At 39.2% G+C, this 12,830-nt stretch overlaps 1 protein-coding gene across 2 annotated transcripts in view; it reads right to left on the bottom strand.

Annotated features, from left to right (window-relative positions):
* Nucleotides 1–3,997: 3,997 nt before the first annotated feature.
* The window catches only part of si:dkey-191m6.4 (rho GTPase-activating protein 22), a 39,573-nt gene continuing 30,740 nt past the window's right edge, over nt 3,998–12,830 (bottom strand). For both annotated transcript variants that reach the window (XM_007233570.4, XM_015601373.3), the window contains 5 exons: nt 11,936–12,068; nt 11,749–11,822; nt 11,105–11,226; nt 9,488–10,391; nt 3,998–8,469 (listed from right to left, as the gene is read on the bottom strand). In XM_007233570.4, coding sequence (XP_007233632.3) covers nt 8,247–8,469; nt 9,488–10,391; nt 11,105–11,226; nt 11,749–11,822; nt 11,936–12,068 — 1,456 coding nt within the window. In that variant the 3' untranslated portion in view covers nt 3,998–8,246. The remainder of the gene's footprint in view (nt 8,470–9,487; nt 10,392–11,104; nt 11,227–11,748; nt 11,823–11,935; nt 12,069–12,830) is intronic.

Here is a 12,830-nt window from a genome sequence, read left to right as displayed (position 1 = left end):
TTAGATCCAAAACCTTCTCAAAATTCTCTAAAACAAGTTATAACAGTGTGCCAGGCTCCATATAGTGTATTATTCATAACAATATGATGTAATAACTTTTGTAACTTGGGACTTTTTTTTTTTTTTGGCTTACAACACCCTGCACTAGTGTATCCCTCCACTATTTTAAAGATATGTGATTTTAAAAGCAGGTTATAGATCCAGGACCTACTTTAAATGCTCACAAACATCTATAATAGTGTGCCAGGTGGCAGGTAGTGTACTATTCATAACAATATTACTTTAATAACTTTTGTAATTCATTTTGTAATTACTTTTTTGGCTATAGAACACCCTGCTCTTGTGTACCCCTGCACCATTTTAATAATATATGATTTTAAAAGCAGGTTTTAGACCCAGAACCTACTCAAAACTCTCAAAAACAAGTATAACCGTGTGTCAGGCTCCAGGCAGTGTTTTGTTTATAATGATATGATGTGATAACTTTGTAAAAATAGTTTTTATTTTATTTTTATTTTTTTTTATACAGAGGCACTGTGAAGATTTCTGGCTCAGTAAGTTTCACACCAAACCCACTCTGAATGATTCTGTTCACTTGTTTGAAGTTGTTTAATTATGCAGAGAAGTTTGAAATGTCTGTGAAATCGCATTTTTAACACTGATGGCAGTGTGCTGTAGTGGGATTTGATAAGGAAGGTGATGTTGCAGAATATAAAATGAGAGTTTGTGTATGTGGTTGCTGGTAAAGAATGTTGGGAAGTTAAAAAGGAACTAAAGGAACGTTTTTGTTACTAGTGAAGAAGGTACTGGGGGTGTAACAATATGCAGAACTCCAAATTGTCTCGACAAAATCTGTAGAATCTGAATGTGTGCCTTGAATTCATAGCATATTAAAGTTAGCATTATACACTGACATGCCACTGACAGTGGTGGGGCAGGAATTATTATTGCGTCCCATGACTTTTGTCCCTTTTGTTCCAAAAGAGTCCCTTAAAAAACCTAAAGCTAAAGAGGGTCTCCAGTGGTGAATATGGATGTGTGAGATTTCTAAAAGAGTCGTTTGTCTGTTTTCACATTATAAGCCATTATAAGGCCTTGCTGTAACTCGGGGCTTTGCCATGAGCACATCGGCCAGCGTTGAGCCTCATTCACCAGATATTAACCTTTCCTCAATGTAACGATTAACAATTTAGGGCAGTTTACAAAGAGTGCTGTCCCATGACTTTTGTCCCTTTTGTTCCAAAAGAGTCCCTTAAAAAACCTAAAGCTAAAGAGGGTCTCCAGTGGTGAATATGGATGTGTGAGATTTCTGAAAGAGTCGTTTGTCTGTTTTCACATTATAAGCCATTATAAGGCCTTGCTGTAACTCGGGGCTTTGCCATGAGCACATCGGCCAGCGTTGAGCCTCATTCACCAGATATTAACCTTTCCTCAATGTAACGATTAACAATTTAGGGCAGTTTACAAAGAGTGCTGTCCCATGACTTTTGCCATGTCAGTGTAATGTGTAAACCATGAGCACCGAAGGGACGACGACGGCATCGGACTTTCGACCTCGCGCTGCATTTGCTTCCTCTGGGTGTGATTATTTTATTTTTTTTTCACGGCTGGCGTCGCAATCGTGTTATCTAATTAAAAGTCAACTTTGATGAACTACCTCACTCTAAATTTCTACAAGCTCTTTGCCCGTGTGTTAGCCTGTTAGCCTGTTAGCCGCTGAGGACGTGTTAATACAGATTCCATTATTTATTTATTTGAAAGGAAACTATTGTCAATAGTAGGAAACGTCTAGTTTTGTACAGTATGTAAATTTCACGTAGAAATAAAAGGACTGTAATGTAAATTTAAGGATTTTGATTTTTTTTTTTCCTTTACTTTTTTTCTTATTTTTAAAAATAATTCATGTGCAATACCCTCTGCTAGCTGTGCTTGGTTGTAGGTGTTCTCGTTCTGTAGCTGCGGTGTGTTCGCTGTATGTTCCCCACCCACACGTAGAGGAGAACTGTTTGTTTGGTACTGTCAGTTCAGTTCCATTCTAATTCTATTCTATTCAATCCAATTCAGCATATTTCTTTCTTTTTCTTTTTGTAATGCGTTTTGTTGACTCACCAGAAAGAATCAGACTGATGACCCGGAGCTAGGCAGGAGTACGAGCGCATGGAATTAGATCAGCCGAATCGATAAGAATAAGGCAATAAAGCCGATTTTGGGTTTTGGTTGCGCCTGAAAACAAGCAGCTGGTCTGAGCAGGGATGCAGGGTCTTGCTAGCGACGCCGTTTGTGTGTACGTGCAGGCGCCCAGACGTGCACTACTGCAGTTAAACGCACCGGAATATCACCATGCCAATGTTTAAAACAAAACATGTACTGCAAATAAATACTTCTGTTTGAATTGTACCCCAACCTTCGTCTCCTTCTGTGTCTCTAAAGCTCCACAATCATTTGTGTCATATTCGTGTCAAATATATAATACATGGTGCTGTCAAGCTATAAAAAAACATTATTTAAATAAATCACATCCATCAATTTTTACTTAGAAAATATTTTAAACTGTAAAATTATTATTTTTTCTAAGAAGCAAATTAATGAGTGGATGAATAAATAACTGGTATAGACTTAAAAGCTCCCGGTAATGAACATCAGTCAGTAACAGATGCTTTAAATACTGTACTAGTGCATCTCAAAAAATGTGAATATTTTTGAAACATTACTTTATTTCAGTAATACAGTTTAAAATGTGAAATTCATATATTATATAGATGTTTTACACACAGAGAGATCTATTTTAGGCATTTATTTCTTTTATTGTTGATGATTATGGCTTACAGCCAATGAAAACCCAAAAATCTGTATCTCAGAAAATAAGAATATGATATAAAACCAATTGCTGCTCCTGGCAGTGTGGGCAGTGTGCCAAATCCTGCTGGAAAATGAAATCTGCATCTCCATAAAAGTCGTCAGTAGCAGAGGGAAGCATGAAGTGCTGTAAGATTTTGTGGGAAAACAAAACTGCACTGACTTTAGACTCGATAATAAAACACAGTGGATCAACACCAGCAGATGACATGACTCTCCATTAAACCATCACTGATCATCAGTAAATTTTACATTTCATTTGTAAATCTAGGGAGCAGAGTCTGGAGGAAGAGTGGAGAAACACACAGTCCAAACTGCTGGAGGTCTAGTGTGAAGTTTCAACCAATCAGTGATGGTTTGGAGAGACATGTCATCTGCTGCTGTTGATCCACTGTGTTTTATTATCAAGTCTAAAGTCAGTGCAGTTTTGTTTTCCCACAAAATCTTACAGCACTTCATGCTTCCCTCTGCTACTGACAACTTTTATGGAGATGCAGATTTCACTTTCCAGCAGCGCACTGCCCACACTGCCAAAAGCACCAATTACTCTTATATAATATTCAAATTTTGTAAGATACTGATTTTTGAGTTTTCGTTGTCTGTAAACCATACTCATCAACAATCATTGAATTAAACACTTAAATTAGATCACTCTGTGTTTAATACATCTATATAATATATGAGTTTCACATTTTGAAATTATATTTCAATGATATTTTTTTTTGAGCCTGTATATCTCATATTTTTGTTATTTCAGCCATTTCTCATTTTCTGTAAATAAATGCTCTAAATGACAATATTTTTATTTGTAATTTGGGAGAAATGTTGTCAGTAGTTTATAGAATAAAACAAAAATGTTCATTTTACTCAAACATAAACCTATAAATAGCAAAATCAGAGAAACTGATTCAGAAACTGAAGTAGCCTCAATTTCTTTCAGAGCTGTATGTCTTCATACATTTTACATTTCTGTAACTTATGATGCATTGTGGGAGTTTACAGTTCTCTTAACGATTATGATTCACACACTCAGAAAAAAACCCAGTAGAGCCATAAAAGGTAAACAGGGATCATTTTCTTGAAGGAAGTGTAAGGCCGGCACAAGACGAAGTCAAAATAAAGCTGCAACAACCGGGACAAATTAATAATCCAGTTTTATGTTTATTGATATGTTCTTTGTCGGCTATGTTGCACCACACTGATTGGTCAAAGAATCCCTCAGCACAGCAGGCCGAGATACAGAATACAGAATACAGACAAGCGTAAATTCTACTGTACTTTTCTGAACAATAATCTAGATGCTGACAGTTCTCTAGAAAATATAGTTGGAAAGAAATATTTAAATAAGCTCTGAAAAGAGGAGACGGGCTCCAGCTGAAGGCCTCGTATTTTGGTCGACTTTGAGAACAGTAGGTTCAATGTTAGCAGCATCATATTAGCACCCGATGCAGTTCACGCAGATGCAGATACAGATACAGCCTTCCCACCTTTCATCATCCCCGTCATCTCCAGTTAATACGGCTCTATTAACACACACTAATTCTTCATCAAGTGTCAAGTATTTACTGAAAGAGAGTCATGAAGAAGATTACCCAGAGTTCAGTGGGAATCTACCACATATATGTATTTATATATATATATATATATGAAATATGTAGACGGCATTTATAATTCTATAATACATTTCCGCACAGTATAAAATAAATTAAAAAGGTCTGTCGAACAACACAGTGACACGTTTTACTGACACACATTCCTGTAGCATTATATTAACCTCTTAACACTTTCCTAAAGTATCTGATAGATTCTGAACATTCCACATCTTTTCTTAACATCGAGTTTCATCCTATCAGTTTCATAGAATAACCAACATCAACAAGTTCCAGAATGGCAAACTATTCTAGTGTTCAAGCAAGCCACGTTTTTTACGAATCGACACAAGACCTCCACAAGACCGAAGGCACTGTCATTACAATCCTTACGTTAACGTCCTCAAACTGAAAAAAAAAGCTGATCGTTGTCCCCCGGCTTTGATTCCGAATGGTTTTTAAAGGCTGTGTTAGTTGGCAGTTTAAACTCTTGGTTTGAGTCAGATAAAACCATGGCTTAATAAGGCTTAACTTTATTGGCGAAAGGCTAAAAAAAAAAATGATCCAGCGGGTTTAGGAAATCCTTGGTTCGAATCCTGGTCATGCAGCTTGTCATCAGCTGCCGGAGATCTGAGAGAGCACAATCGGCCTTGCTCACTCTGGGTGGATACGGTAGATGCCACTGTTTCCCCTCATGACTCCTAAGGGTGATGTCGATCAACACAAGGCATCTGTGAGCTGATATATATGAACCGAGTCACTGCACTGCATTGCATTTTCCTTCGAGTGCGCAATGCGAAAAGAGGTCTAGCTAAAAACTAAAACTTTACTGGCAAGAATTAAGAGTACTCAATAGTTGCGCCAAACTGATAAACACATTCGAGGCAGTGTCAAAAAGCTAAAGATCTAAACAAGCAGAAGTGTCTGGGGCATCTTCCCCATCCAGCCATAGGGTGTTTTCACACCAGCACTGTTTGGCTACTCTGGCTTTTTTGCACTCTTGGTGTGGTTTGTTTTTTAGCAGATCTGAGAACATTTTAAAAAGGTTTGTTTGTGGTCAGAATGTGATCCGATCTGAATACAACCCAACTATCAAAAATATACGCATTAGGTTTAGGTTTAGGTGCAGTTTAACCTGATTTATTACCTGGATTATAACTGCAGCTTTGAACTAATGTTATTTCTACTGCAGTTCTATGCTTAGCTGTTTTTTTGAACACTGAACACTGAATACTGAATGTGCAGCACTTTTTCTGTGCAAACTTTCTGCATTCAGTGTTAAAGACCATACAAGAAGCTTGAGTTGTATGTTGGGGAATGCATTTTTGGTGCAGGTGTGTGAAAACAAACCAAACCAAGGAAATCAGGAAAAACGCTCCAAGTTAACAAACTCATAAAATGCTTGGGACCAGAGAAACAAACTACAAGTGTGAAAACTCCCTTTAACACTGTAAGTAACACTTCAGCACTGTGGGTGGACCAACCAACTACTATTTCTTAACACCTTTTTGTTTTGTCGCCTTAAACTTTTCTTATTTTTCAGCAGCTTCATCAAAATGTACAGAAAAACATTTATACTCATGCCAACAAGAGGCCACAATCCCCAGTGGACACAATACATACAGTGTCTGTAATATACAGTACAGGATGTCTCAAACGTAAAGAAACACCCGTTTTAAAATGAAAATGTTTGGGGAGATAGAAGGTAATCCAATTGTAGACACAAGCTGTGGGGGAAGGAGTTTTCTGATAGGCCATGTTACCAACATGGTGGCCATCTTGAATGGGTCTTTAATTTACATTCAGATTTTTTTTTAGATGGAAAAGTAGAGAAATGCACTACAGAAAAAAACAATGGTGTGCTTCATGTAAGTGTAACTAAGAACTGTTTGTTCTAAAATATAGGTAATATATGAGGATGGTGTTATTCCAAGCCAAACATGTAGAGGCCTTTCATTACCCACAGTGCAGTTGGTTACAAATTCTGAGAAAATCTTGCCAAATTTTAATAAATTCTGAGGGTGACTTTTCTGGTGGCTTTTTCACATGAATGCGGGTGTCTTTCAAAGCGCTATTCAACTCTACTTGTAGTCACAGAGAGCCACAAGGAGGGCTTAAGACTATGAGATCTGCCTATTGGCTAAACTCGGCCAAGTGACCACTCTAGCAACACCGGATGAACCTGGTCGCCATCATGCCAACACATCCTTAGCGATGTTGGAGGAGCCCAGTTTCCTGCATTGCTAATGCTGTGTTACCAATGCTGGATGAGCCTGGTTTTCATCATGCTAACCCAGCATTAGCGAGGTTGGACGCACCTGGTCGTCAGCAATGCTAATGCGCCATTGGTGAGCCATTCGCAATGTTGGAGGAGCCCAGTTGCCTGCATTGCAAATGCTGTGCTTTACACTGCTCTGACGCTTCAACGTGCATGATTGCACTGCCCCTCTCCAACTGGTCGCATGTGGGCGTTACAGAGGCGCTCTCTGCGTAATCCAAGTAAATCGTTTTAATAAATGGGATATGGTTTTAATACAAGGTTTATTTCCTATAAACTAATGAATATAAATGTATATTTATAAATATAAATGTTCGATTGAGCTTCTTTACACTGTCTTGTGAGCAGCATATAGGCTAACAAAAAGCAAACTTTTCCAATTAAATAATGTATTAAAATTTTCAAAACCAACCAGAGACCCCAACAATCTCGGCAACCTTCCTCCACGCTATATTACGCTGATCCGAGTCCCTGTAAATCAGCAGGGATTGATCATAAAGGACAGGGAAGTCTGAAAACCGCAATGATTCATTTGCTTAAATTTCACCTCGGCTCAACTTTTCATCATATCGCATTCACCGGACTCAATGCGTTGGAGCCATGATGCACCAAAATTAATGAGGTTGGATAAGCCTGGTTGCCTGCATTACCAACCCGTTTTTAGCGATGTTTGATAAGCTTATTCGCCAGCATTGCTAACGCGCCATCAGCAATGTTGGAGGAGTAAAGTTGCCTGCATTGCTAAAGCTGTGTTAGCAATGCTAGAGGAGCCTAATCACTGGCAGCATGTTAGTGCAGCATTAGCAATGTTAGATAATGCTGGTAGTAATGTGTGGGGCAAGGTTGGAAGCTGGCATAAAACACAAAATTCTTCATTTTGCTTTTTGTTAGCTAATATGTTCTGTTTTGTGCACTGATTAGGCAACACTGCAAATGGAAAAATGGAATAAATATACTTTGATCAGACTAATGGGTCCATGCCAACACAGAACGGTAATGCATGGCCTTAGTTCTCAAAGTTGGCCAAAATTGGACAAATTATGTAGCCCTTATTGTCAAATGACTGTTTTTACATGAAATCCTTGTTTTATCAAAAGAACAAATGAAGCACACCATTGTTTTTCAAGGGAATTTTTTGACCTGATTGATGCTAAACACCTTCTTGCCCGTTTGAAGAACTTACATCCAAAATGTACATCCATTTCATCTGTAGATCACTGTTTAAACATTTTTTAAAAAGGCATTGTTGGTTCTCGGTGTCCTTATCAGCCCTCAATCTCAATCAATGCACTTTTAGTAAGAATTGTCTGCACAGTGGTACATCCGCTGAAGGTCTGGGTGAACGAGGCCTTGTGTACAGCTGTCCTTTAGGTCCTGGTCGAGACGACTGAGGAACGTAAACATAACATGGAATTATCCCCTCACCATTTCTGAAGGGACCTGAGGTAATGCAGAGACACTGCTGCTCAACAGTTCATCACAGCTGTGAGACATTCGTGGCAGTTTTCCAGAAGACAAGCTCATTAAATATTGCTCGTCCGGGCTCCGAGAGCCAGGTCCCCGAGGGTGGAGAAGAAGTCCTCCATTTCTTTTTCCAGCAGCCGGTTCCGGTTTTCCGCGTCCTCGCGAGCCCTTTCCGAGTTCCGCAGTTTGATCTCCAGCATTCTCTTCTTCTTCCTCTCTTGTTCCATCTCCTGCTCCAATCTCTCCATCTGGGCACAGAGTGCTGCACTCGACTCCTCCAGCCTGGAGAACACAAATAGGTTTGTAAATACTTTTTTTCATTTCGATTACATTTAGAACACCATGTTTAATGAGCAAGATGAAGAATGACTAGAAATGAAGAAGAATAATTTGTAGTTTAATGATATTAACTGTATTCAGACATGATTTAGAACACAAGAGGCCCATAGTCACTCTGGAGGAGCTGCAGAAATCTGCACTCCACAAACACTCCACTGGGCTTTATGGAAGAGTGGCAAAAAGAAAAACATTGCTGAAAGAAAGACGTAAGAAAGGCACTAGCAATGTGAGGGACACAGCAAACATGTAGAAGAAGTTTAACTTTTTGGCCTAAATGCAATTCGAAGAAACTTTATGTTTGGATACCCTGTTTTTCTTGGACTAACTGTATCTAGGGAAAAGCTTTATACTAGTTTGTGGAGCTTTGCTGTGAGCATTTCATTGCATTTAGTGACAAAAGTGTCAAAAGTATTCATCACATTCATTACTCTGTAGGTAGAAGTATAGACACTAGGGTTTAAAATACGTCTGTAGAAGTTAAAGTATCAACTGAAGTCAAAAGTACCGTTTTTAAAACTACTTAAAGTATAAAAGTAAAACACATTTTTCTGCACTAGGCTCCTTGTTTTTTAGCTGCATATATGCTCATAGAAAATATGCCAGCGCTTTTAGACATTAATGGCTGTGTGTTGAGTAAATTTGAGGAAAAAATACATTTACACTGTTATATAAGCTGTACACTGACTACTGTACACTGTATCAAAGTGTCATATCGTCAGTGTTGTCCCATGAAAAGATATAACAAAATATTGAACTGAAATTCTTTTTTTTTTTTTTAGATTAACCTGTATACAGTATATTGACAATAATATCATTCATCAGAATTATATCTGGGACAATATATTACCTCAAAACAGGCCTAGCATGGCAGATTATCAATGTCAAGCCCTAGTATTGTAGTATTGTATTTTCAGTAATCCTCGATTTCCTCAATTTCCTAAAATCTGAATGTTGCACTTACTTTTGTATTCTGGATTCGTACGCCACTTTCTGCTTGCTCAGCTCCTCTCGCAGAGCCGACACCACGCTGGCCAGTGCCGAGGGGCTTTCCTCTGCATCCTCGTCCATGATGGTGATGACTGGCACTGCGTTGCTGGTGTCACTGCAGCCGGTTGTGCTGATACTGTCCTCAACTGCGATATTTGATGCATCTTCCTGTTCTACAGACTTCGCTTCGTCCGTGATCTGCTCAGCATCTCTCTGGATTTCCTCTGCTTCTGCCCAGCAATCTCTTTTAGAGTCATCCTCTAAGAGGTCACTCCCTGAGTCTGGGATGGAGATGTCGCAGGATGAGGTGGACCATGGCGCGCTCTCTATGCTGGGCACGCTTCCCAGGCTCGATGATGACGTGACATTATCGTAGGTGGACAGACGCTGAGATGACCCCGAGTCCCTGACGCGTTCCCCTGTAGAGGTACGGCGGTGCCCTCTCAGAGACGACAGCCCATTCATGAGCCAGTTCCCGCTGGAGGCGTTGCTGGCGTCCACTGGTGTGCCACTGGTCTTGGCGGGCTGTGGTCGTGGCGAGGAGCTTTTGAAGGTGTATTTCCAGGTCTTGGCTTGCTTGCTGGGGCTGACCGCTGTCTCACCTTTTCCCTGAGGGCCCGGTTTAGAGGAAGGGCCTGCTGGGCTTCCGTCCAGGGAGGAGGCACTGCTGCTGGTGGGGTTGTCGCTGGCGTTAGAGCCTTTCCCTGGAGGTGTGGGGCTTTGGAGGTCTTCCTCAGAGATCCATCCCACCAGGTTGGTCTGCTGATCCTGAGATTTTACCTCTAGGCAGGCTTCAGGAGCCTCAGAGTCCTGCTCGGGATAGAGTTGGTCATGCTTACTGATGAGCACAGTCATGAGATGCTGCACCAGAGAGGTTCCTGTAAATTAAATTAGTGAAAAATGATTCAATGAAGTCAGAAAATTCAGTATCATTAATTAATATCTAGACAAAATTTAAAATCCTAAAACATCATTAAAAACATCACCCAGGACTATTTAGTGTCCTGCTGTAAAACGCCTGTTTCAAAACAGAAAGTTCTTGTCGATGGTCTTGTCACACAAAAAAAGTTTTTAGAAAAGCATTTTTACACCATTAACAAGCTCAAAGTAGCTCCACACTTCACTGGTAGAATTCTGAGGGCCCTGACATTTAAAACGAGGCACAAAAAAAATAAAAAAAACATGGCAAAAGACAGTTTATACTCACAAAACTTTGGATTTCTTTGCATAGACAAATTTATGCCCCTATCTCTAGCATTGTAAGCCTGTTGGGAGCATCAGCTAAAAGTGCTGTATTTCAGAATGCTGAAGGTGAAAGAAGGTGGACTATTCTATAAAAGTTTGTACCTTTTAATTATGTTTTACTACAACCTAAGTCTGTTTTACACTCGATTTCTCCTTTAAAGCCAAAGTCCAATTCCAAATCTAAGCAAGTGAAGGTTTATTAATAAAAGTTGAATAATTTATTTTGGCTTTTTTGGGTCAAGTAAGATTCGTTTGAGTCTACATGTCTGAAAAGGCGCATAAAATGCATCAATATGTAATATAAGTGATTAAACTGAAAATATTAAAAATAATCATGAATTTGTACCTTCCATAATGGCTACTGGATCCTCCATTTTTGGACGGAGGATATTTGGTCCGAACACAGTGGCCAGGTTCTGCACACTCATCTTATTTTGCATGGAGTGTGACTGCACTTCATCCAGGAATCTGAAACGACACATTTTTGATCATTATTAATTAAATTATTTTTTTTTACATTAGATTTATTTCTAATTTTGTCCCATTTTTCTCTAAATTTAGCTAGGCCAATTGTCCCACCCATTCCGCTTCTACTCAGCTGTATATCCTCTATCACTGATGATGCCTCAACACATAAGGAGGGTGGAGACTAACAAATGCTGCCTCCTCAGACACATGTGAAGTCAGAGACTCCGCCTCTTTTCTTTTTAACTGCTACTGATGCAGCATTATCAAGTAGCATCACAGCACGCACGGAGGAAAGCACAGCTGCAGCCTTATGCTGATCAACATCACCCTAGGAGTGATGAGGGAAAAGAATCCGCCATCTACTTTACCCATCCAGAGAGAGCAAGGCCAATTGTGCTCTCTCAGGGCTCCGGCAGCTGATGGCAAGCTGCATTACTGGGATTTGAACCAGTGACTTGTAATCATTTTTACTTTAGTAAGAAGAAACAGGTACAGTTCTGATTACTGACGTTGGAGACGTACTTGCATATATATTTAAGGAGGTTGAAGTTAGCTGGGGGAAGAGTCTTCACCTGCTGCCATAACTGCTGTAATGCCTGTAAAACACAAAATAAAGTGACACTGCTTTTTATTAATGCTAATGCTTGTAGCTTAACTGGTTAACCGGTATAGATATGGAGCACCTAGTGTGTTAATCAGGAGTACTGACCTCCTCCTCATCTTTGGCGAGGATTTGAGCACAGGAGAGGAAGTCGTCATACTTGCAGAAGGGGATGACCGGCTCTGGGAGCTCCCTGAGGTACAGCTTCAGCAGGGACGCCACAGTGTGGACATCAGTGTTACTGCAGTATATACAGACAGTATAGTTAGTTATAGAGTTAGTTTATGGACAAAATGTGGCAGGGCTTAAATATTATTATATATTATTATATATTAAAACTTCTTATTTGAAGGCAAACTATTTACATACCTTTTAATCATATATATCTGCTTTACTATTGAAGACAGTAACCTGTGCAAGGCAAATAATGATGCTCATTGCTATCTAACACCCTGCCAACAGTCTGTTTTCACGCCTTCCAACTGAATTGTTTAAATAGCAACGGTGCTTGTGAATATATCTAAACTGATGGGTGTTGTGGTCTCAAAATTGCTATCTTGGAAACGGAAAACACAGGTGCGCACATACTTTGACACCAAAAATTGTGATTCTGATTAATAGACTTTAGAATTTCTCATTAGTTCCTTTGAGAATTAAAGGATCTGCCCACAATCTTTCACTAAGTACCACAAAATTATATTTTATTTCTAATAAGCACCTTTCTGTACACCCAACAACACTGTACAATAAAACCAGAAATAAAAATATCATATAAAAAAATGCAACATCGTACACACAAATTTGTCCAGCAAATATCACCAAATATAGTTTAACCTGTTCAACAACAGTGAGATAATAACAGCGAGATAATAGCAGTGAGATAATGGTCTCAAAATAAGCAAAAGAAAGAACAGGCTGTTCAAAAGAGGTTCAAAAGACAAAGAAGAATCAATAATCAATCTTAGATTTCTAATCCAGAATATAATTATTATTATTATATTGG

The sequence above is a fragment of the Astyanax mexicanus genome, chromosome 15, assembly GCF_023375975.1.
Source record: "Astyanax mexicanus isolate ESR-SI-001 chromosome 15, AstMex3_surface, whole genome shotgun sequence".
NCBI classification, from domain to species: domain Eukaryota; kingdom Metazoa; phylum Chordata; class Actinopteri; order Characiformes; family Acestrorhamphidae; genus Astyanax; species Astyanax mexicanus.
The sequence above is the reverse complement of the archived record's forward strand: the minus strand, read 5'-3'. Positions and strand labels throughout refer to the sequence as shown.